Source organism: Vitis vinifera, chromosome 10, assembly GCF_030704535.1.
Source record: "Vitis vinifera cultivar Pinot Noir 40024 chromosome 10, ASM3070453v1".
Classification (NCBI taxonomy): domain Eukaryota; kingdom Viridiplantae; phylum Streptophyta; class Magnoliopsida; order Vitales; family Vitaceae; genus Vitis; species Vitis vinifera.
In genome coordinates, this window is record NC_081814.1 from 15,959,975 (window position 1) to 15,986,422 (window position 26,448).

At 35.0% G+C, this 26,448-nt stretch overlaps 3 protein-coding genes across 5 annotated transcripts in view; 1 reads left to right on the top strand and 2 right to left on the bottom strand.

Moving 5' to 3' along the window:
• Window positions 1-10,211: 10,211 nt before the first annotated feature.
• Window positions 10,212-10,700, bottom strand: LOC100266299 (SKP1-like). The gene has a single exon (XM_002269659.3). It carries the CDS (start codon window positions 10,698-10,700, stop codon window positions 10,212-10,214), a length of 489 nt encoding a protein of 162 aa, XP_002269695.1.
• A 2,313-nt stretch (window positions 10,701-13,013) lies between these two features.
• LOC100261090 (brassinosteroid LRR receptor kinase) lies at window positions 13,014-15,281 on the top strand. Its single transcript, XM_002269701.4, has 2 exons — window positions 13,014-14,414; window positions 14,507-15,281. Exons 1-2 carry the CDS (start codon window positions 13,103-13,105, stop codon window positions 14,863-14,865), a joined length of 1,671 nt encoding a protein of 556 aa, XP_002269737.2. The 5' UTR covers window positions 13,014-13,102; the 3' UTR covers window positions 14,866-15,281.
• Window positions 15,282-15,333: 52 nt separating this feature from the next.
• The window catches only part of LOC104880540 (alpha N-terminal protein methyltransferase 1), a 44,495-nt gene continuing 33,380 nt past the window's right edge, over window positions 15,334-26,448 (bottom strand). The window contains exons 5-8 of one of the 3 annotated variants that reach the window (XM_010657485.3): window positions 25,844-25,945; window positions 20,422-20,476; window positions 18,025-18,122; window positions 15,334-15,752 (exon numbers count right to left, since the gene is read on the bottom strand). In XM_010657485.3, coding sequence (XP_010655787.1) covers window positions 15,627-15,752; window positions 18,025-18,122; window positions 20,422-20,476; window positions 25,844-25,945 — 381 coding nt within the window. In that variant the 3' untranslated portion in view covers window positions 15,334-15,626. Of the gene's footprint in view, window positions 15,753-18,024; window positions 18,144-20,421; window positions 20,477-25,843; window positions 25,946-26,448 lie in introns of all 3 variants that reach the window. The other 2 variants (XM_059740284.1, XM_059740285.1) reach the window with 2 other exon arrangements.

A 26,448-nucleotide genomic window follows, 5' to 3' on the forward strand; every position in this document is an offset into this window, starting at 1 on the left:
CTTTTGCTGGTTTGTTGGGTTTGCCTGTTGCTAGCATGGACTTTGATTTGATTGTTGCTACTCCTGTGGGAGATTCTGTTGTGGCCAGTAGAATGCTTAGAAATTGTATTATGATGATTGGTTATAGGAAAATGCCAATTGACTTAGTACTCCTTGCCTTCAGGATTTTGATGTGATTTTGGGGATGGATTGGTTAGCTTCCTACCATGCCTCTGTTGACTATTTTGAGAAAAGGGTGACGTTTAGTATTCCTGGTCAGCCTAAGTTTAGCTTTGAAGGGAAGCATGTGGACAAACCATTGCGTATGATCTCAGCCTTGCGAGCTAGTAGCTTGCTCAAGAAGGGTTGCCAAGGATTTTTGGCTAGTGTGATGAGTAATGAAAGTGATTTGAAGTTGAAAGACATACCCATAGTAAGGGAGTATCCTGATGTCTTTCCAGAGGATTTGCCTGGCTTGCCACCAGAGAAAGAGGTGGAGTTCACCATCGATCTGGTACCAGGAACAGGTCCTATGTCTAAGGCCCCATACAGGATGGCACCTGTGGAGCTTAAGGAGTTGAAAGTTTAGCTTCAGGAGTTATTAGACAAGGGTTTTATCAGGCCTAGTGTTTCACCTTGGGGAGCTCCTATTCTATTTGTAAAAAAGAAGGATGGCTCAATGAGACTTTGCATTGACTATAGGGAATTGAATAAGGTGACAGTGAGGAACAAGTATCCCCTTCCTCGGATTGATGATTTGTTTGATCAACTACAAGGTCCTTGTGTGTTCTCTAAGATAGATCTTCGATCGGGTTATCACCAGTTGAGGGTTAGAGGGGAAGATGTACCCAAGACTGCTTTTCGAACTAGGTATGGGCACTATGAATTTCTTGTTATGCCTTTTGGTTTGACTAATGCACCTGCTGCTTTTATGGACTTGATGAATAGGGTATTCAAACCCTATTTAGATCAGTTTGTGGTGGTTTTTATAGATGACGTCTTGGTATACTCAAAAAGTAGAGAGGAGCATGAGGGTCATTTGAGTATTGTATTACAGACCCTTAGAGATAAGCAGTTGTATGCTAAACTGAAGAAGTGTGAGTTTTGGTTAGACCGAATTTCTTTCCTTGGGCATGTGGTAAGCAATGATGGCATCTCAGTTGACCCTGGAAAGGTAAATGTTGTAGCTAATTGGAGAAGACCTAGTACTATGACTGAGATTCGAAGTTTCTTGGGACTTGCTAGTTACTATAGGCGGTTTATAGAAGGGTTCTCTAAGATTGCCCTACCTTTAACTAAGTTGACATAGAAGGGAGTTAAGTTTGAGTGGTCTGATGATTGTGAATGTAGCTTCCAAGAGTTGAAGAATAGATTAGTGTCAGCTCCTATTTTGACTATCCCTTCAGGTTCAGGAGAATTTGTGGTGTATAGTGATGCCTTTCATCAGGGTTTAGGTTGTGTTCTTATGCAGCATGGGAGAGTTGTAGCTTATGTTTCTAGATAGTTGAATCCTTATGAAAGGAACTACCCTACTCATGATTTGGAGTTAGCTGCTGTGGTTTTTGCACTTAAGATTTGGAGACATTTTCTTTTTGGTGAAACTTGTGAGATATTCACAGATCATAAGAGTTTGAAGTATCTATTTTCCCAAAAGGAGTTGAACATGAGACAGAGAAGATGGATAGAACTACTTAAGGACTATGATTGTATTATTCAATATCATCCTGGGAAGGCGAATGTTGTAGCTGATGCCTTGAGTAGGAAGTCAGTTGGTTCTCTAGCAGCTATTAGAGGCTGTCAAAGGCAGTTACTTGAAGAGTTAAGGAGTTTACAAGTCCACTTTCGAGTTATGGGCTTAGGAGCACTTGTAGCAAATCAGAGTACAACCAGACTTAGTTGGGAGAATTAAGACCCTACAAAAGAATGATTTCCAATTAGTGCAAGTTATGGAGGAAGTTAAGAGGGGCAGTAAGTCTGATTTTGTTTTGTCAGATGATGAGATCTTGAGATTTGGGACTCGACTTTGTGTCCCAAATGATGAAGACTTAAGGAGGGAGCTTTTAGAGGAAGCTCATTGTTCCAAGTTTGCAATCCACCCAAGAGGGACAAAGGTGAACAAGGATTTGAGGCAAAACTATTGGTGGTCAGGTATGAAGCGTGATATTGCATAATTTGTGGCTCAGTGTTTAGTGTGTCAACAGGTGAAGGTTGAGCATTAGCGACCAGCAGGGTCTTTGCAGCCACTTGCTATTCCTGAGTGGAAGTGGGAGCATATTACCATGGATTTTGTGATAAGATTGCCAAGAACCTTAGGGGGTAATAATGCTATTTGGGTGATTGTTGATTGGTTGACAAAGTCTGCTCACTTTTTGCCTATGAAAGTCAACTTTTCTTTAGATCGTTTAGCTTCTCTTTATGTGAAGGAGATTGTGAGAATGCATGGAGTACTAGTTTCTATAGTGTCTGACAGAGATCCTCATTTCACTTCTAGATTCTGGCATAGTCTACAAAAAGCTTTGGGCACTGAGTTGAGTTTTAGTACTGCTTTCCATCCTCAAACTGATGGTCAATCAGAAAGAGTAATTCAGGTTTTGGAAGACTTGTTGAGAGCTTGTATTTTGGACCTGCAAGGTAATTGGGATGATCATTTACCTTTAGTAGAGTTTGCCTATAACAATAGTTTTCAAGCTAGCATTGGGATGGCACCTTTTGAGGCATTGTATGGTAGGAAATGTTGATCTCCTATCTGTTGGAATGATGTTGGAGAAAGGAAAATTTTGGGGCCTGAACTTGTGCAGTTGACTGTTGAAAAAGTTGCTTTGATTAAAGAAAGATTAAAAATAGCTCAAATTAGACATAAGAGTTATGCTGATAATCGTAGGCGAGATTTGGAGTTTGAGGTGGGTGATCATGTGTTCTTGAAAGTTTCACTTATGAAGTCTATGATGAGATTTGGGAGAAAAGGAAAACTTAGTCCTCGTTTTGTGGGTCCGTTTGAAATATTAGAAAGAGTAAGCACTTTGGCATATAAAGTAGCCTTGCCCCCAAGTCTATCTAAGATTCATAATGTTTTCCATGTTTCAACCTTGAGGAAGTATATTTATGATCCCTCTCATGTTGTGGAGTTGGAGCCTATTCAAATTTCGGAGGACTTGACCTATGAAGAGGTACCCGTTCAAATTGTGGATGTGATGGATAAGGTATTGCGACATGCTATTGTCAAGTCGGTAAAGGTCTAATGGAGCAATCATAGTATCCGAAAGGCCACTTAGGAGTTAGAAGAAGAGATGAGAAAAAAACATTCTCAATTATTTCAAGACTCAGGTATGTCAAGTTTAGAGGACTAAACTTTTGTTAAGGAGGGGAGGATGTAATGCCCAAGTATTTTTTTAAGGGTAATTTAGGAAATTACTAATAATAATTCAATTAGTTAATTAATTAATTTAATAAAGTGGAAGAGAGGTAAAAGTGTAATTTTACGAATAAATACCCTAGGTATAAATTAGAAATTCTATTTCTTCCTGTTCTTTTCTGAATAGAGTTCCTGTTCGCAGAATTTCAGAGAACGTAGGTTGGAGTCAGATTTCAGGGTTGAAGAACAGATCTCTATAGGTAAGATTTTAACCCCTGGTTTAATATTTTAGATTCATTGATTAATTTCAAACACATTAGATATCTTTTGGAAAACCCAAATCTAGATTAGGGTTAGTTTATTTTATTTTAATTCGTTTTAATATCAAAATAATAAAAAATTTTAAGATTTTGATTTTATTATTGGAATTTGGGAGATCTCAAGTTTTATTAGATGAAAAAAAAAATTCCTTGGAAAGTTTCAATTTTAGGTTAGGGTTAATTTTATTAAAAAAAAGAAAAAAAAAAGAGTAAATAAATATATTATTATTTGTGGTTGAAGGGATTAGAAAATGTAAAAAAAAAAAAAAAAAAAAAGAACGCGTGTGCACAGCACTGGAAGGAAGGAAGGACGAAAAAAAAAAAAAAAAAAAGGGCGTACGCGTGTACTATGCTACTGGAAGCAAGGAGAAAAAAAAAAAAAAAAGGGCGTGTGCCAAATGGAAGGAAGCCTTTTATATATATATATATATATATATATAATGAATCATGGTGATGGCAATGGAAAAAAAAAAAAAAAAAACTTGTTTTTTGGTTTGGTGTACCCGAGACAACTAGGTAATGGTTGAGTGGCTTTTGAATTGGTTAATTAAAATAATAATATTTAGTTTTAGATTAATAATTAAGATAATAGTAATAATAGTCTTTTTTGTTTTTTTGTAATAAATAGAATGAGAGATTTAGCAAAATATATATATATATATATAAAATTTTATAATGAAATAAAATTGTAATTTAATTAAATTAGTAATGTGTTATTAGAAACAAATTGGGAATTTATTAGTTTTATTTAAATAAGGAATAGATTAGTTAAATTATAAATAAATAGTAATAATTGTTTCTCTTATGTTATATTAGGTGAAGAGTGGATTTTTTTTTTTCAGAATTATTCTTCTCCCAAGCTTTCAAGGACTTCTTTTGAGGTAAGGGAAGTTAATGCAATATTTATAAAATTAAATTATTTTACATGTTATTTTGAATTGTGGAAAAGAAAATGATATTTTGTTACCATGCATGGATCAAACTGTTTTGCACTAAATATTATGTTGGAATATTTTGTTTTATTTATGACACAAAATATGGAGATATTATGTTGTGTAAATTTGAATACTTAAACAAAAACATCACTCTGGTTTATTTGGCCCTTGTCAACGCGATATAATAGTTGACTATTCAGCCTTGTCAACGGGATATATTAATTGACCTTTACATTTCATGGTGGGAATGTAATTGATTTGAACCTCAGCCTCTAGAGGTTTGGTTAGAGGTTACTAGTACTAGTAGTGTTTGGTTCCGTCCACCAGGAACAATTTGAGGCTAGCTACCCATTTGAAAAGTCCCACTTAACTGGGCATTTGATATTTGATAACCAAAGTAATGAAAATTGAATGGATTTGATTGAATCTTATGTGAAAGTGTTTGAATTTGATATGAAAATGGTTGGTTGAATTTTGAATATATTGGTATTTTTGAAACTCTGATATTTGATGAGAAAAAAAATGATATCTCCTATTTGAAATGAAAATATTTGATCCATGAACTGCATTAATATTCCTTATTGGGTTGTGAGCTCATTCCCAATTGTTAAAATTTTTTCAGGTATCCTTAGTTCGGGTGAGGAGTGATGGCTAGGCTGAGGAATGGTCATCATTAGGATTTGACTTAGGATTTTATGTTGGATTTTGTTTAACTATTAGTTATGTTCATTTGGATCCTTTGGTGTTTGGAAGTTATTTGGATATTGATCCTTCAAATTTTATGTTAGATCAAAGTTGAGTGTTGGAGATTTTGAAATTTGTTCTAATACTTGAATTGTTTAAGTTTGGAAATATTTGGACAATGGATTTTGGATAGTGAATGTTTTAGTTTTGAAATTGAATTTTGAGGATTTTAGATTTTGTTCCGCTACTCTGAACAGATATTTGGTAATTGATAACTTCCAATTACAAGATAATTGTTTGGGTCAGGTTACACTGTAAGCTTTCGGGTTTGAGATGTAAAATGATCGTCACGCCCTTGGAGTGGGTCTTGGGGCGTGACAGATTATTTTAAAATCAAAGGTGAAACAAAGACAAAAAGACATGTGGCTTGAAAGTGGCCATGCACCATGTAGAGTGGAGTCTTGGACTTGGGGCACCTTAAACACTAGTTGCATGTCATTTCTGAAGCCCCGATGAAGGTGAGATGATGAATTCTGTAGAATGATGAGTGTACTGAAGCTGGAGATTGAGTGAGAGTCAGTCAAAAGTACCCCAAGGTGGTCATGCAGATGAGGAGTCTTGTGAACTAGACATCTATTCATCCTTGGAGGTACAATACCCAGGTCATGAATAGATGGACTGCATTTCTTGGACTGTAAGCTAGTGGCTTAAAGATATCAATAGATTGACTAAAGCTGCGTTCGTCCATGCCCATGGAGGTCTTGAAATACTATTCACTTGTATGTTCATGCATAGGACGCTAACAAAGAAGAGAGTAAGAGCATGGCGGTCACTACTGTACTATGCAACCCAAGAGTTGCTGCTGCTACCATTGCCACGGCAAGACCACGGACAACCTCAAAATTCGAACCCTTGCCTTTGGCTTTAGCATCGAGATGTTTGTATATGGTAGCATTCTTCAGCATATCCATAATGACCATAAACTTGACCTTGTTATCACAGCTAAAGACACGCTTGATTTGAGGAACCTTTCCATCCTTAATAGTGAAAGAGATATTTTTGAGTCGGCAATTCCAGATATTTTTGCATTCGACCATGCTTCCTCTATAGAGCTCTCCATTAACAAAACTTGACCAAGAAACCTCAACCCATTTAATTGACGTAGCATTTAAGAAGACAACATTTCATTCTTCAAACCCACAAATGCACAGTTCTTCAATCTGCCAGAAATGCAAAGACGGACGGAGGAAGTGCCATAGCTAGAGCGGAAACGGGATAAGGTATTCTGATTAATGGCTTCAAGGAGTTACCAAATCAAAAGTGTTGATGTCAATTTTTCCCGCTTCAAAAACGCTGTGCTTTAAAGCTTAACACTTGGCTTGCATGGATCATTTCATGAGTAGCTTTCCCACCGTAAACTGGGTCGAGGAAATGGGTGATAACACGTGGCCACCAATTCACTGCCACTGCTAGAATACTAAGTTGTATTGAAGCTTTTGACACCTATGTCCCGACAACCAAGATCAACCTCTATCCTCTCACACTTAGAGGTAGTGTATCCTGTCACAAGGGCGAGCACCGGCTGCACCGCAATATAAAGACCAGGAACATTGAAGGTTTCAAACATAATTTCACCAGTGTATTCACGGCTCTCCGGGGCAGTGAGTGGACTTCCCGTCAAAAGAAAGTAGTGATCCTCCTTATCACATCTCAAATAATTAAATATACACTGTTGCATGTAGTGAATAACACTGGATGGAGGAAGATGGGTAAGACGAGTGGATGTGTGAGAGGGATGAATGTGAATAGGATTATGGTGGGCATCTAATGAGTATGGGCATGGTGGAAATATGAGTAGGGTTATGGGTATGATGGAACATGAGGCATGATTAGGGTGGGAAGGTGGTGAGACGAATAATGGGATGAGCTGTACTAAGTTAGTATGAAGAGTAACTGGGGTAGAGTGAACTTAGGGCAGGTGCAAAGGTCCCCAATTGTTTCCATTGTAAGGGTGAAGAAACGATCCTCTGGGCAATAAGGGTGATATCCTCCAAAGTGATTTCGTCTACTGTCTTCAAGAAGTTCTTTGAGGGCTTTCTCTCTCCATGCGTTAACATCTTTCCAATGCAATCCTTTTTATTTATTTATTTATTTTAGTTTCATCAGAAATGACAAATTTAGCAACCTCTTCAGCACGATTAAACTGTGCCCGGTTAACTTGTCCAAGTGAAGCAATTGGAAGTAGTTCTCCTATCGCTTATTGACTGCCTTTGTCATGAAATCAAAGCCAGTGCTAGCATAAATACCAAAATTCCCGTATTGCTGAAAATATTGTTGAATGTAGAGAAAGATGGAAGCTGCTGACACTTATTCAAGACACTGAGATATGGCCGTAAGTGCATTCTTTTCTTTAAATCACCTTCAGCATCATCAAATTAAACACATTCACTCTCTTGGTGCGACAGTCACAAACTCATAGCATATTATTTTGCAACTCCATGGGCGATATGACAACAACAATCCATTCACTGCTAAGAACGTATCCTCTATATCTCATTGCTCCCATGAGCAGAGATGAGGAAAATAAAGCACTCCATGAACAGGTACCAGAAACAGGGAAAGGTGGGAAAAACAGAGCACAAAGAATAGGAGCAAAGTGAGCCCATACAAGCCTCATTTCACCTATCGATCCATGAACTCAGATGTAGGGTGGATGAGATCAAATGAGCATCAAAATAAAAGGTAAAACAGAGGTACAAAATATCTCATGAGGAAATCAGAACAGGGCAAACTAAACTTCAGCAAAAACCCAATAGCAAAATATGAACATACTCACTCCCAAGCAACAAATGTCCTCTGAGAATCAACAAAAGAGAGGGTAGAAAAGTATACCGGTTGAAGATAATGAAGAGTCCACAATAAACGTACCTGAAAATGACTCTCTACAGCAAAGTGTAACGGATTTCTCACTGGTCTTGCTCCAGAAGCTCTCCAGATAAACCACGAATTGCTCCCCTCGTTCCTCTTCTCCTCTGCAAGCTTCTTGTAACCAGCCTGGAGACCCTCAGAAAAGCCTCCTCCCTTTGCAAAATCCTCTCCTCCTCTCTAGCTTGCTCCCCCCCCCCCCCCCCCCCCTCCCCCCCCTCTCGCTTAGCAAAGGATCCCCCCAGAAATATCTCCAGGCCGCCCTCTCTCATACGTTCCTGGCAGCTAGCACTAACGGCCTCCAAGATTCCATAACAGGTGTCACCTTTTGGTTGCTTCTTCAAAAGCACTATCTGATTCTCTGACCACCAACCACGAGGCGACACGTGGCCCTATGGGATTGTGACACTTGGCAAAACAAGCTACATGAATGAAAGCGAGCCTCTAATGGGGTCTACATATATATATATACTTATATGGTGTTAAAGTTTCCTTGTTGAAGTAGTTTGAATTAGAAATTTAGAAATTTAATTTTAGTTATAATCGGTCTTATACTTCATTTCTATTTCTTTTAAAACTTCTAGTTTCCTTTTTTAGCTTTAATTATTTTCAAATGTTTAAAAAACAATTATGATTATAATTTCAATTCTATTTTCTAATAATACATTGATTTATACATTTAAAAAGAAAATATGCTTTTTTTTTAAAATAATATATCTATTTTAAATTTTAAAATAAAATTATAAAACTAAGATTTAAAGAGGTTAGAATTTTTTTTAACCATTTTAAATTATTTAAAAACAATTTTAAAACCATTTCAAATTTCCTTTACTTCCACTTTGAATTCTTTCTATTCTTGTTAAATTAAAATATTGTTTTCAATCACATTTTTTTCTTTATTCAATTTGATTGTGAAGAAAACCATGGTTTCAACAAAGATGTTTGGCGTCAAACACCAGTAACAGACTCCAGGCCAAACAACCAACGTGGGTTGTTAAGTTTCCTTCTTGGAGAAGGAATTGATTTAAGAAATCTAGAAATATAACTTTGGTTAGAATTTGTATTAGATTTCTTTTCAAAATTTTAAATTTCATTTCTAGTCGTAATTATTTTTTTAATATTTTAATAATTACTAGGATGATAAACGTGTACCAATTTTTTGTAATAATATAACTATTTTATATTTAAAATAAATTTATAAAACTAAAAAATTTAGTAATGTTAGAAAAAAAAATATATAGAAGGGATAAAATTATAATCAATTTTAAAACCATTTAAAACTAAATTATAAAAAAAAATTGAGTGATAAAAGAAAAATAGAAAATTTAATAGTAATGTGTATTGTATAGGAATAGTAACGGGTGGATTTGGGATAAGGGCAAGATTTGATATGGGTTGCCCTCATCCCAATCCTGTTCCATTTATTCAAAATAATTCTCATATTCATCCTATTAAAAAAAATTAAACAAGGTGTGGGTTATTCTTATACTCACACCCACTGATTAACTTTTTTATGAAAAACTTTAAATTTTATTTTTAAAAAAATTAATTACATTAAAATAAATATATTTTATAAAAATAATGTTATTTTTATAATTTATTTTATTAAAAATATTTATTATTATTATTATTATTATATATTAAAAATAGGAAAATAAAAATTAAATTAAATTAATTTAAATCAATTATATGTATGATCGGGATAACTTGCCCCGAACTCATCCAAGTTTAGAAAAAAAAATTCAAACCCACCCTTAACCCATTTTTAAAAATTTCATTGTCGTCTCATTATTACCTCAAAAAACTCATTCTATTGTCATCCCAATACTTTATTTCATTTTACTAATTTATAAATAAATAAAAAAACAAGTTAATCTAACAAGATTATAAAGATGTCATGGACTTAAAAAGAAATAATAACATTAACAGAAAGATATTTATTCAAATTTTATAAACTCATCATCCATAAAAGTTAACATCACTACTAAAAACCATAAATAATTCTAAAAACAAAAATTACTCAAATGCCCATGCATATTGCTTATAGATTTCCGCCTCATCCTCAGGGCTAAAATCATTCTTGATGTTAAAAGTTTGACGAATCTCCTCTGGTTTCCTTCCTTTTATCATTTCTGCAACTCTCCAACACAGAAGCTCTATCAAACCTGGTGTGTCAAGATAGTTTGCTGCCATGATGAGATGGTAGAGAAGTGATTGGTCTTTATTCACAAACTCAACATCCCATCTCTTAATTTCATCCTCGCTAGCTTTTTCAGATAAATGCTTGTTCCAGTACTCTATCACCATCGCCAAGAATCGGCCATCCACTTCTAGTATCGGAATCACATCACGCTTCTCCACTTCTACTATATGAATCGCATCATCTGCACCATCGTCTTTCAACATATTCTTTATCATCCCTGACTGAAACGCGGCTGCCTCACTAACTTCGAATATCACATCATCTCTACTCTTCAACTTCAAAATCTTTTGTGAAGTAGACATGATAGTTGATCTAAAAAAACACCAAAACACCAACCTTAATGTTTGCTACAATACTTTGATGTGTTGAAAGGGTTAATACTATGTATACTTATATGGTATTAAGTTTCCTTGTTGGAGAAGGAGTTGAATAAGAAATTTAGAAACTTAAATTGAATTAGAATTGTTCTTATACTTGATGTCTATTTCTTTTAAAACTCTTAGTTTCCTTTTTTAGTTTTAATTATTTTTAAATATTTGAAAAATAATTATGACCATCATATTTTAAAATTTGAATAGTAAAAATATTTTAATACATCAATTTTTATAGTTTTTTAAAATCATTAAATATTTTTAATGTTTTATAAAGAAGGTATTATTATTTTATTTTTTTCAAAAAAAGTATATGAAAAAAAATTTATGTGTATAATTCGAAGTATGTAAAAGGTGGCTGAATAGGTTGTCTTTAAATTAAAGACTAAATTAATATTTTATTACCTATTTTAGACTTTTCCCTTTATATTAATTTTTTAAAGACAACAAAAATCTTATGCAAATATAAATATAATAAATCACACAAATAAAAACAAGATATAACATGGAAAGACCATATAACAACCTATTAGATATAAGAAGATATGAGAAAATGGTACACAATTATACCTGATGGATATACCACTCTGTCTAAGATCTTATACCGTGAATATCAAATCCTTCGAAGTCCTTATAGAAGTAATCCACCTTTATTGTATCTAAAAGTTACTCTCAAGAAAAATTTTGAAAGTTTGAAAGTTGGAAGATCAAAAGCTTTTAAATAAAATATTTGTATTTATATTTACAAAACTGTTTTTAGAATTATGGAGAGTTTCGTAATTCTAAAATATTCCAAAAAATATTTTTAAAATCAAATTCCAATTAAGTGATGATCACAATTTTTAAAACTTGTTAAAAAGATTTACAAAAATCCTTTTCAAAATCAAACATAATTTTAAAACTTATCAGAAATTATTTTTGGAATTAAAAATGCAGTAGAAACTAAATTAGAAAATAGAAAGTATTTTATTCCTAATTTTTTGTGTAGTCATTCCAAATGCTTTACCAACTATAAATACATACTTATCTTAAATTTTACAACTCCACCAAAGTAAGTTATCTAATTGGTAAGAAAGGAACAAAATTGTTAGTTAAATAAAATTATAAGTATATTCAAACCAACACATATTTAGTAATATTTCTTGAAATAGCTTTTAAAAATTTGAGTGTTCAATTTTTGTGTGCTCGATTTTTGTAATAATATAACTATTTTCTATTTAAAATAAAATTGTAAAACTAAAAAAATTTAGTAATGTTAGAAAAAAAATTGGTATTCACTTAATCTGATTAGGTAGAGGTGTTCTTCTTTTAATATTCAAGGTTCTGTATTTTGGAGGGGGGGGGGGGGGGGGGCGCCCTCCATGGGGCAAGATGTAAGAAAAATTACCAACTTGACCCTTAGCCCAAGTGTTATATTTGATTATTTACTAAAATTGCCCTTTTGAAGGAGAAGGATGGATTGTTAGTGTGGGCGATTTTTTGGAAAATAGAATTGGAGGACATGCATGGTTAGGTCCATAGCTCTAAGACCGTTTGTTGTTTGGGAAAAAGAAGACGATAAGCCTCAAGCAATAACCTATTCTCTAGATCTCATGACCAAAATTGCTATTTTTTTTTTTTTTTTTTTGATCATTGGATTAATCATAGAAACAGAATATGAACATATATTTTTCAATAATAAAAAATATAAAATTTTCATATCAGAATGCTATAATAAAAAAATATTATGTTGAAAAAATATTAAACATCATGGAAGGACTGTCAAGAAAATTATAAAAGAATTTATTTTTAATTCCTTTTATATAATTATTAACTATGTATTTAAAAAAAATTAAAACTATCAAATAGGTTTATTATTCATAAAAAAAATTAACAATAATTTGAAAAATATTTATATATTGTTTATATATATGCTCGTATAAAATTCGAGTTTTCAAAAGATAAATCCCAAAATGTTTGGGGATATTTTGATAAATGAATCAAAATCAAGCATCAGGTGGCATGTTCTTTTCCATTAACCGCCAATTAAGAGGCCCAAACTCAATAAAAATAGGCTTAAAAAAAATATAAATATCAATTTATTGTCAAATTTCTCTTACTTTCAATTTGAATTCTTTCTATTCTTATTAGAGTTGAAACATCGCTTTCAATCACATTTGTTTTTTCTTTATTTATGATGGAGAAAATCATGGTTTCAAGCCTGAAATAATATTTGTTGGTTGAATTTTGATGTCAGGGCTCAACTACCAGGAACAAACTGGAGGCTTAACCGCCAACTTGGGTTACAACGTGTAAACGTGGGTTATAAGACCACCCACTACCCTACTATCAGCATGCCTTTTCATCAATCTCACCTCCTCCATGCACACGTTTCTCAAATGCCTTCTTCCATTTCCATTTCTTCTTCAACCTTCGTTCTCCTCTTCTTCTCCTTCTCCCTGGTTTCAATCTTACCTCCCCTAATCCTCTCTGCTTCTGTTGTTGAAGATCTCAATAACTTACACCCACCTTCAGACTTCAACTCAACCATCAACAACAACTGTCTCAACAACCCTTCTCTCAGGTACTGCAATTCTTCCTCTCCTTTGGACCTCATTGAGATCTTCAAGTCCACCATTGTTGCCAGCCACCTCTGCAACGAGTCCAGGAATCCCAACTGCGTAGAAACCTTCCCTAAAATAGACCTTCACAGCCGTCCAAAGATCGCCCCGCTTTACTTATCCTTCACCTTCTTCTGGAAGTACTGTCCTTTAACCATTCTGTCTATCAATCTCTCCAACAATTCCATCAAAGGCGGTTTCCCATCTGATGTTCTCCAATGTTCCCAAATCCAAGCTCTTGATTTGAGCCACAATGACCTCTCCGGGGATGTCCCCATACAAGGCTTCTCTCCCCTTACCAATCTCACTCTTCTTAATTTATCATACAATCACTTTTCAGAGAGTAGGATCTCTGATTCCCAGTTCTTCAAACGTTTTAATTCTTCGAGTTTTCTTCGTTCAGGCCTTGTCCCGGATCACCAGGGATTCACGATCAAGGTGGTGGTGTTCTTGTTTGGTTTTCCTATGTTTGTGATTCTGATGGTGGGCTGCTTGGGGTGGATGTGCATCCGGCGTCCAGATTTTCTACCAGCAGTTCTCCGAGGAGGAAAACACAAGTTCACACCAGCAATGCTGGAGGCAGCAACGGGTGGTTTCTCGAGAAACAATTTGGTGGGGAAGAGTGAGGGGGTTGACATTTATAGAGGAAGTGTGAGAGACAGCAGTCAAGTGAGGATTGAGATATACAGGGACGAGATCTCAGGTGAAGGCCGCAGGAGGTTTGCAGAAGAGTGTAAGGTTCTGGTTCAGTTATGCCACAAGAACATAGTTCAAGTAGTGGGGTGGTGTGACAACAGGAGATTAAGGGCCATTGTCACTGAATGGACCGAGGGAGAGAATGTTGAAATATGGGTAGCAAGGTCAGCCCCACCATGGAAGCAGAGGCTGAAGATTTTGATGGGGGTTTTGGAAGCTATGCGTTATCTGCAGGAACAATGGCCTCAAGTTGGGTATGATCTCAGGACATGTAGCATATTGCTGTCGAAGAATCGACAGCCATTGATTTCAAGGTTTAGGATTGGAGATCAAATCAGCAACACAAGAAGTAATAATTCCTACTCCTTTTTCCATCTCTAGTTTTCACTCTAAGCACTGCCGAATCACTAGTGTCTCTTCTCTAATCTTTTGGTATTTCAGAGATTTACAAGTTTGGGACGTTGGTGTTGGAGATGGTAACAAACAAGAGGCCGCGAGAAGAGTTTGAGCGGGGTGAAGCGGAATTTATAGAATGGATTAGAATGCATCATCCTGGAAAGGTGCACAAGGTGATAGATGAAAGAATGAAAAAGACAGGCAATACAGTTGATCAGGCTACTCAGGGAATAGGCATAGGATTAATGTGCGCAGACCTCTCAAGGGGATGGCACCCGAGCTTCGATCTGATCTACAGAATGATGTGTAAACTCTCTGATTCATGTCAAGTTCCAGCATCTCCTGACCATAAGAGATCTCATGGAGACAGAGGTGAAGGACATAGGCGCAATCAATCAAGATGAACCGGCCAAACAAGCGTTAGCCGCATGAACTTGAGTACATGTAAAGATAAGAACAATTCAGAAAAGCAGTCATCCTAACGAAGAGAGTGGTATTCTACTCTCACACGCTTTATCATCCCTGTTTGTGTAGCTGTTTCAGAGCAAACATTAGAATTGCCTTTATCAGACTTGTATTGAGTGAAAAATATTGCCTTATCCTATTTGTTTGTTAATTTCCCCTAAAGTAAGGAAGGGAGAGATGGGAGGAAACCGAGGAAGAGTTGGTTGTTGGCTTCCTAACTAGACAAAAGCTTCAGCAACATCAACTAATAGGTAGTGTTTTTGCGCTGGTGAAAGACGAACTGAAATCTAACTCACTCAGGATCTACAAAAGCATTCAACTTCTAAATATGCTAAAATTCATCAACATTTTTCTGTTACTTGATGCCATCAACATATCACTGAAACCATTCCCGAGAGCAGAATGTGTAGACATAAAATGCATAGTGGCTATATTTATAAGATGAACAAATTTATGATTCAGAGAACATAAAGAAACAGTCATGGAATGGACGAACTACAAAAAAACTTGCAGCCTTCCAGCTGGTTAATGCACAAAATTGAGTAAAGAAGAAAACGAAAGAGGGGACACTAGAATACTTTAGCTTATGAGCAACCTGACCTTATCTGGTCATAATATTTGTTAAATTACATAAATATCCAGCCTTTTTGTATGGTGCAGTCACAGCGTAAACTCCTTTTATTCCAAAAGTGGAGATTCTTTATTTGATGACTGCAGGTCTGTTAGCTTGCATTTTTGATCTGGCCCCAAGAACTCTCTTCGGCATATCAGTTGTTAAAGCATACATCTTCACAGGAAATAATTCCCCAGGAAATCCCTTCTGATCCTGATATAAAACAAGGTTACTATTAGAAATATTGAGAATTTATGATAATGTAAAGGCCATGGAACACATTCAAACCCTTGATCAACTGACAAGCTTGCCATCTTATAGATGAGGACAATTTTAAAAACAACATTGGTACCATTTAAAAGCAATTTCAAAGATAAGTATGCCCTAACTGAACTTCTAAAGTTGACTTTTGTATTCATTCTTCTTTAGATCCTATTCTAGTTTGATAAGTGATTGAAATTTCACTTCCAAAAGAAAGCCACCACTAGACCAAATATCTCTTCAAGTAATAGGGTCCCCATGAGTTCAAAAATGTATTTGCCAAAATATGAATTCTTCCACACTTCTACTCGGAATAGAAAATGATAATAGTTGGACTAAAAAATTAATAATAGTTTGGGGCATAGCTTGTTTAGAAGGGGGAAAGGTATCAATTTGTTGATAGAGTTCAGTAGCCACCTAAAAAAATTTGTCCTTCTGTGGCAATCTCAGAGACTACAAGTAAATACTCTCCACCAGGTAAATATTTGTGGACTTGATGGTCAGTCCAAAGGTTGTAAGGGAAATATTTCCTACAAAGACGTGAAACACATACAATTCCAACTATAGGATTCTTTACATTCCCATCCGAGACAAGCATGAGGAAATCTAGAGTTAACAGCTGATGGATTTTATTTAATATATCAAGTCTCAACAAAAACTAGTCAATAAGGGAGTCAGACAGCCCGAAATTTTTATAGGGATTTTAGACTCCTTTGACCTAGGGGATTGGTACTTTGTGCTTTCTTTGGTTTAGTTTTTCTTCCCTTTTGTTCCCTGCGTTCAGCTGCCAGCACATTTTTTTGATAGGCAAACAAAATATATCAAGATTAAGAAGCATCTAAAAGAAATGAAATGCACCAAGTATAGACAATGCCAAAAGGCGAAATCCAAGAACAAGATTAATAAAGGAAAGAACAGAGGGCTATATCCTCATAAGCCCTTTCAAGTTCATCAGTACAATCTCATTAATAAAATAAATGAAAAAAAAAAAAAATTCAATGTCCCTGGAGGAATTCTAGACCAACTGGGAAGAGTTTTGAGAAATGCCTCTTTTAACTGATAGTGCACTCTAGGAATGTACCAAAACAAACACGGGCTATTCTATGTGCCTTCCTATGTCACATATCCACACTTCCATCATAAGAACTGCAGGAACATTCATTGAACACTCATCATTTGCAATCTTAAGAGGAATTCCTCAATTCTTTTGAGCTCCCAATCATGTAACTGTCAAACAAAACAAGGGCTCCAACATCCCCTTTCCCCTAGCTGCTCTCACAAAACCGCTACCTAAGAATCCTTTGCATTGGCAATACCTAAAAGGGACGGAAAGGAATCGCTCAACAATTACTCACCACACCACCTATCCTACCAGAATTTTACCCTCCTTCTCTTCCCCACTATGAAACAAGATACGCTTTTACCAACATCCCATCCTTTTATAATTGCCTCCCAGAGGCCTACTCCATGCCTATCCCTTCCCTCACATGAACTCCATCCCCTGCTTCATCCTTCTTCATACTTACTTCCTCTTTATCGATAATTTTTTTTTCATTTATTATTAAAAGAAATCAACATGCCTCAACAAGAATTTAAACTATTGAATTTGAACATCTTCTCAGAGCATTTTCAAGGGTTCTACATTGCCCATAAAATTTAAGGTTGAAGTTTAGTGCTAAAATATTGAAATAAAGTTGGCATTTTGGTAAATTGGTCAAGCATATGGGATTCAAGAAAAGGTGGGCTCTTATCTTTTTCTTAATGCTGATGCAAAATTATATAATAAGGAACCCAGCAACCTGTAGAGACAATTTAAGCCATCTCCTTTCTAGAAATTATATTCCAAGCACTTTATTTACATTTTTTTTCCTTATTAAGGAGATCCCCAGATGAGTTCCTTTTTCGCTTATGTCTTTGTTTATTTTGATTTTCTCTTCTTTCAATTAAAGAGACTCCAAGCACTCTAATTTGGACAATTTTACACAAGAATTTTTTTGGAAGAATTAGCAAGGTCTAGAAGTGATGCTATATAATTTCTTCTAGAGACATAATTCTTTCTGCTGAAGTTGAGCCCAAAGACGATAAAAATCCTTATATACTTCTCCACCTTTATCCTAAGTAATGCTTGTGAATGGATTTAGAACACAAAGTACATAGAAAATCCACTTATCAAACCAAGTTTGATGGCTTATTTTGGGTTTGCAAGTGTGACAGTGGGACAAACCTTCGATTTGTAGAGGTGCAGTCCACACTGACCAAAGAGCTCCTTGAAGTACAAATCTGACCGGGTAATGCTTCTATCTTCTTTGTCCAACACAAATCCTGCTTTCAATTCAAAAATTACTTCCAGAAGAGGGCATGTCTCTAGTTAGTATGTGGTTACTTGGCAAATATATGAGACAAAGTTTGTCTAGTTAGCTGGGGAAAGCACTGTGAAACAAATATTACAAAAAATGCCTCTATGGCCTTATCCTATTAAATAGTATAGCAATTAACCAATGATGATGCATGCGGCCTGCATACAGTGGCTTGTTCATGACCTATTTAAGGTTCACTAAAAATAAATCACTGGTGGAACTAATCCACTTTTAGGTTGAACTTCCTAGCATACCTGTTTCATTTAAAGTTTTTATCTCTTAAGCTATCTACTTCTGCAGCTTCATTATTAGGGAGTTCAATCCTCATTTCACCACATAATTCTACTTCAAAAAATAAATAAATAAAAATATCCAACATTATAAAGAGACACATACAAAGACCATTTACTTATTTTAATTATTGTTATCACGATATAATAGGCAACCTAGTCCTAGTACATCACCCAGGGTATTAGATTGTGTTACATTTTCCACAAAGAACCAATGTGTTCAAACCTGGGCCTTTCAACAGACCCATAGTGACAGTTTCACTGTCCAGGGTTCCAACTAGCTCAGTCAGCAGGTTGAACAATGACATTAGAATGAGGTAACAAATATAAAATATAAAAAAATACTGATAAGATGATTTTTCATTTAGTTGAATATATATTGTCAGAAAAGGCATCTACATATGTATGCATGTATGTAAACATTTTTCAGGAAATCATGAGCAGCAGAGATAGTACAAAAGATACAAATGCAACAAATGCACAAATAGCATTAAGCAGAAGTCACGGCAGAAAATTTGAATATATTATTCCAAAAACTCAAAAATAATATAAATATCACAGAAAATTTCAATAATAAGAAGATGGTAAAACCCTAACTGACTGAGGATGAAAAGAAACTCAGATTAAATAAACTCCAGTCCATCTCCCCCCACCCCAAAAGAAAAAATAATAATAAATAAATAAATAATCAATTAATTAAATTATTTATATCCAACTTGAAAAGGTATCTTCATCTTGGAGGATGGTTTTCATCTTCTCAACCGTGCAGATAAAGTCTGGCACAAAAACTGAATTCATCATTGGACAGCAGAAGAAATGGAGAATTATGTATTGGGTGTGGAAAGGGGTGTAATTGGTATAAAGGCTACAAAACTGTGTAAATTGGTAGAAAGCCCATAATGAGTAAAAAGACAAAAATGTCGTTCTTTTGTCTTTTTCTTTATTTTGTCCTTTTCTAGGTTTTTTATTATTAATTATTTTTTCTTCTTTACTTTTTCTGGTTTTTTATTATTATCTTTTCATCTTACTTTCTACATTTATTATTATTATTATTATTATTTAATATTAATATTATAATTTGATGTATCATAACATATAATTACTTATTATTAAAAACATATGAATAATATTGATATTATTATGTACTGCATATAATGTAGCTACAATATACATATAGTGTAGGTATTGTGTACATATACATATACATACACACACACACACATATATACAAACATATATACACACACACACTAGGTTGAGCTCCCCAAGGCAACTCTTATCACCATCCAAGGACCTGCCCTTAAATTAACTGCATAACCCAACTTCTCAGTAAATATATCTCACATCTAGCACTCACATTTTAAGCTCCCATTTTACCATTCAGCATTTTTATTAGCACATTTACTCAAATTAGGATCAGGCCCATTTAACTTCTTGTGAAATACATCTAAAGCCTAGTGCAATATTATTGGTTTGCCAGCAGATATTCTGTTCACTAGCTAGGTATAAACCCTTTTCCTCTTTGGACTTTGTGCAGCCTGACTTTATCAAAACATGATCTCTTCTCAATAACCATAGAAAATGATTGGATAAAAAGAACATGACTTCTTTATCCAAGCTTCATGGGCACATTTCTATACTATGGAACAATGAAACTGAGACTTATTTCTTGGGATAATAAACCCATAGAACAGTGTTTTGATCATGAGCAGAATTGTATAGTAGGGAACAATGACACTGAGACTTATTTCTTGGGATAATAAACTCATAGTTCAGTGTTTTGATCAATAAGACCACATGAATTGAGTCACTCATAACTAAATTGCAAAAATAGAAAATAGACAAAATTGAATAGTACAACCTATCTTTATGTCAATTATTTGTCAAAGTCCCATCACAAAGAAGAGAAGCAGGTGGAAATGCATGAAATGAAACCAGGCACCATGAAACAAGGAAGAGACAGAAAAATAGTACCAGATCTTGCAATGTTCTCCTTCAGGAAAAAAAATCCCCCAGGTTTCAGTCCAGCCTGAAAGTGGAATATTTGTTAGCACAAAACACAAATTTAGATATTAACTAGCATTTAGAAACTAGAATATTATCTAATGGTGAAAAATATATCTCTTGGTTTCCAAGAAGCATAGAATGTTTCTTACACACACAATTCTAAAACCCTGAAATGTGATAGCTATAGAAGTAGAGGCAGACAATGAGTATGGCTATCTGGCATCACAACAGCAGCCTAGTAGGAATGAACCCTTAGGTAGGTACAATATTTTCCTTAGGAATGCCGGCTACCAATAAAAACAAGAAACTTAGAGCAGATTGAGGGGAAATGCAACTAAATGAACCTACAAGTACCATGGATAGAATAAAAGTCAGTGGGGTTTGGCTGTCAAAGGAGCAAGAAGTAAGGTCAGGAATTGTAGATGCCTTTAAAAAGTTACTAACGGAAGACTCGGAGTGGAAGGCGGATATAGGGGGGTTAATTTTGAATCAGATCAGTCAGCAAGAAGCGGATACCTTGGAGCTTCCTTTCATGGAGGAGGAAGTCCATTCGGCCCTAATGGACATGAATGGGGACAAGGCTCTAGGTCCGGATGGCTTCACGGTGGCTTTTTGGCAATGCTACTGGGAGTTCGTGAAAGAGGAGGTTTTAGAGATGTTCAAGGAGTTCCATGAGCAAAACGCCTTTCTCAAGAGCCTCAACAACACGTTTCTGGTTCTCTTACCAAAAAAAGGAGGGGTGGAAGAGCTGGGGGATTTCAGGCCTATTAGTCTCTTAGGTGGGCTGTACAAACTATTGGCCAAGGTGTTGGATTAGGATTAAAAATGTGATTGGTAAAGTGGTTTCCCCATATCAGAATGCTTTCGTTATGGGAAGACAGATTTTGGATGCATCTCTAATTGCAAACGAGGTGATCGATTCATGGCAAAAAAGAGGAGAGAAAGGCCTTATCTGCAAATTAGATATTGAAAAGGCGTATGACAGCGTTAATTGGCACTTCTTAATGAGGGTTTTGCAAAAAATGGGGTTTGGGGCTAAGTGGAGGGAATGGATGTGGAGCTGTATCTCAACTGCTAAATTTTCAGTTTTAGTAAATGGGGAGCCGGCTGGGTTTTTTTCTAGCTCAAAAGGGCTACGGCAAGGTGACCCTATATCCCCATATCTGTTTTTCATGGGGTATTGAGTGCCTTTATTCGGAGGGCTGTGGAAGGGAGATTCATTTCTGGGTGCAACATTCAGAGGGGCAGTGGGTCAGTTGTCAATATTTCTCATCTTCTCTTTGCGGATGACACAATAGTTTTTTGTAAGGCAAAGAAAGAAGACATGACCTACTTGAGCTGGATTTTATGTTGGTTTGAAGACGTTTCAGGGCTGAGGATAAATCTGGCTAAAAGTGAAATTATTCCAATAGGGGAGGTGGAAGAGATCCTTGAGATGGCTGTGGAGTTGGGATGCAAGGTAGGCCAGCTGCCATCAACCTACCTAGGGCTGCCATTGAGTGCGTCCAATAAAGCCTCTAGTGTGTGGGATGGGGTGGAAGAAAGGATGAGGTGGAAATTGGGCCTTTGGAAACGGCAATATATCTCCAAAGGCGGAAGAATCACCCTCATAAAGAGTACTTTGGCTAGTATGCCTTTATATCAATTGTCCCTCTTTCGTATGCCTAGGACAATGGCAAGAAGGCTGGAAAAGATGCAAATAGATTTTTTGTGGGGAGGGGGAAATATGGAAAGAAAAGCCCACCTAGTCAATTGGGAGAGGGTGTGTGTGGGTAAGGAGAAGGGGGGGTTTGGTTTGAGGAAGTTAGTCCCCTTGAACAAAGCTTTGCTTGGAAAATGGGTGTGGAGATTCGCTCAGGCCAAGGACGAGATGTGGAAGCAAGTGCTTATGGCAAAATATGGGCAAGAGGAATTTGGGTGGAGGACTAAGAAGGCAAACGGGGCGTTTGGTGTTGGGGTTTGGAAAGAAATTCTGAAGGAATCTGATTAGTGTTGGAATAATATGGCTTTTAAGGTGGGAAAAGGCGCCAGAAATTCTAAGGTTCCCTCAACTCTTTGTCGTGGCTGCCCAAAGGAACGCCACAGTGGGGGATATGTGGGACCAGAATTCTGGTCAAGGAGGTTGAAATCTAAGGTTTATTAGAGGCTTCAACGATTGGGAGTTGGACGTGGTAGGCGAATTACTTCAAGTCTTAAGGAGTCAAAGAATCAGCTTGGAGGAGGACTTGGTCTTTTGGAAGGGAGGAAAAAATGGGAAGTTTGGTGTTAAGGAAGCGTATGGCCTACTGATCTGCCCTAGTGTCTCCTTGTTTCCCAAAAATGGCATTTGGGTGGAGAATGTTCCTTCTAAATTAGCGTTCTTTGCATGGGAAGCTGCTTGGGGGAGGGTTCTTACCCTTGATAGGCTTCAAAAGAGAGGATGGCAACTCCTGAATCGTTGTTATTTATGTGGTAGCGAAGAGGAAAATGTAAATCATTTGCTTATTCATTGTACAGTGGTTAGAGTGTTGTGGGAGATTGTCCTTGGTGTGTTTGGTGCCCAGTGGGTCTTTCCAGAAACTGTAAAGGAGGTGGTTCTTAGTTGGAAGGGTTCTTTTGTGGGTAAAAAGAGGGAGAAAATTTGGAGATCCATTCCGTTATTTATTTTCTGGATAGTTTGGAAGGAGAGGAATAGATTAGCATTCAGGGGGAGGGGGAGTTAGCTATTCAGAAAATTAAGAATTTTTTTGTTTGTAATGTGTGGGGGTGGGCAAAATTGTATAGTGGAGCGGAGCCTCGCTCCCTTATAGGTTTCTTGGAGTGGTTAGCCTCCATTTAAGGGTTGGTGGGTTTTTTGTCTCTTTTGTCTTTTGTTGGGAGGCCTTCGTAGCCTCGTATACTCCCCGTATGCTATGCGGCGTTTTGCCTTTTGCTAATATATGTGTTTACTTATCAAAAAAAAAAAAAAAAAACATCCTAAGAAAGAAGAAAGCTACATTTCTCAATGAATGATTTAAATACTTGCAAGCAGCAATCATAGCTTAGATTCAAAATAGGGTGGCCTACTGCTAGTCAAAATATGTGAAATATTCATAGTTGTTAAATTGGAAATCGTAGAGTCTGTCATTTTTCTAGTTTATCATATTGCATATTATAAAGTTTTTTTTTTTTTTTCATAAGTAAAATATGCATATACATATATGAAATGCATATATATATATATATATATATATATATATATATTGGAAGTATCAATTATTGGAGGAATAACACCATATCATATAGACTTGAGTGCATTGGCTAATCTACTCACAGTAGTAAAATTAATTTCATTAAAAGATAATAGGATATAAAAAGTTAAATTGGACCATGTCAAATAAAAACGTTAAAGAATAGATTTTGAAAAGTTTAATTTTACAAAATATGGGCTTAATGCATAGGCGCATCACAAAATTTACATAAACAAACTTTTTGAATTTTTTAGCTATGATTTTTCCCCCAAATTCTAATTACACATAAATTACTATGCTTTGTTGATACCTATGTCTTGATGAGCCATCTCCAAATTTCTAGTTTTCCATGTTTGTTATAGACACACAAACCTCTTTCTATTTTACTTAAAATGGGATAAAATTCTTTCTTATCCTACTCGTAAGTGATATGATAAAATAAGATTAAGGAAATACAAATAAATAATAAAGGAAACAAACATCTAAGAGAGAGAGCGAGTGTTCAAACACAATATGCTCCAAACTCTCAAAGGAGTTCTTTCAACATTTTATTCTTGATTACCCATAAAAATAGGCACAATTATGTTAAAGGGGTAACTGAATCTAATACTGGCCCTAAAGACCATATATTTTCCATAATTGGGCTAAAAGAGTAGAGCAAGTTTTAAAATTGCTCTCAAGGCTAAATGGACAATTTATCACCCAAAAATGCCTAACATACCCTTAATATGGTTTTTAAAAAAGGGCAATCTCCATTTCCAGCAAATAGGTCTAAGATCCATATAAAATGCATATTTAGGCTCAAAGGATAGAAGTTTATGCAATTGGATGACATCCCACATGAGCACTACAACTATTTAATATATTAAAATTTATCCTTAGGCATCCATGATGATTAATATATTAAGATTTCAAGAAAAATTTTAAATAATAAATAAAATCTTTCTCAAAATCTATTTAGTATTCATATAGTTTTTTTTTTTTCAAGTTGCAACTATTATATTAATTCATTTTTCATTAATTTAATGTTAGATTATTATTATTATTTTTTATTTTTGAAATTTAATTAAATAACAACTGTATAAGGCATGTACAACATGTATATCATCGATTTATGTACATGTTTTTCTTCATTTTCTTTGTTTAGTTTCCATACCAAATTACTAGAAATTTTTTTATACATATTTACAAATGTCAAATATAATTTTTTTTCACATTTTTATACATATACAAGCCAGTTATACTAAATGTACAAGACATTTTCATATTTTTACTAACATCCATAAAATCATGCAAATATATTCACAATGAGCAAATGTGTACAAGTTTTGCACGACTAGTACAAATACGTTATACATTTTAGTACAAATTACCTTGTAAACGTGTGAAAATATAAAAAATTGTATTTGACATTGATACATGCATGTAATCAATGTTTCCGATGCTATTAAAACAAATAAAGAAAATGAAGAAAAAAACTATATTCATAGTAGGCAACTTTTATATGTCTTGTACACCTAGTGCAAATGCCTTGTACATTTAGTAAAAGTACTTTGTATATATGAAAATGTAAAATATATATATATTGGAAATTTATGCATGTATAGACAATATTTCCAATGATTTGATATAAAAAACAAACCATGAGAATAAAAAATAAAATAAAAACATGCAAATAGATAAGTGTAAATGGTAAAGGGTATTTTTGTCGATAAATTTTCATGGCCTTAGCAGCAATTATGCAAAATATGTGGCCTTTAAGGCCATTATCAAATTCATCTACCCCTTTAACATAATTGTCCATTAAAAATGTCTCCCCCCTAACATTGAAGGCAAACTTCAAAAGTCACAAGCGCCGAAAAGAATTTGAACTTTTAGTTTATTCAAGTCCAAAATGGAAATTCTTCAAGAGATCAAAGTTTGTACACAAAATTTTCAAGTTCAAATCCAAGTCAAAGGCTTTTGAATCTGAGATCAAGCATTCAAGCATTTGAGTTAGTGTTTTTTAGAGTAATGAAGAACCAGAAGGCAATTTAAGGATTGCATTTCTTTTAATTCCCTCCCATGGGTTGCAACACAACTGACTTCAAAAGTTTAGGCTTCTTTTTTATAAGGTAGTCCCAATAAACATCTAGCAGTATCTTTCATAATTAGATTGGATTTAGGAAGATTTAGGTTACCTTTGCTCTCTTAAAGAATGAAATGAAATCGTCGTCTGCAAGCTGCCCAATACACCACTGAATCCATATAACATCATATCTCCCTGTTTCTGGAGTGAAGTCCTAAAACAAATGCAAGAAATTTATCATGGGGCTGAAAAATCACCTACAGCACAAGACAAATATACAAGAATTAACAGAAGTCATATTATTTTCCCAGCCTGTAGGATTTATTTCATTAATATGCATGGGCATAGAGAGTACCACCATCACTTGAAATATTTCTCCATCAAGGATCAAATCAATTAGCTCATCATAGTTATCATCGTACATCATACTCATCAATGTAATAAAATAGCTGTGTGATACATTTTTGGAACATTTTTGTAGTAAGTTTTTACAATGTTTTTTCCTTTTAATGATCTCTAATAGGAGTTGATGCTTGTAGCATTTGCAAACACCCTTTTAAAGTTCAAAAAAAAAAATGTCACTTCTTGGGTGATGTGAAAGCAGAGTTCAAAACCCTTCTTATTAGCATTTTTTTTTTTTTTTTTGTTCAATAAAAAGAAGCAACTTATAAAAGAGAAACACCAAAAGAAGTGTTCCAAAGTACAGAAAGTATACAA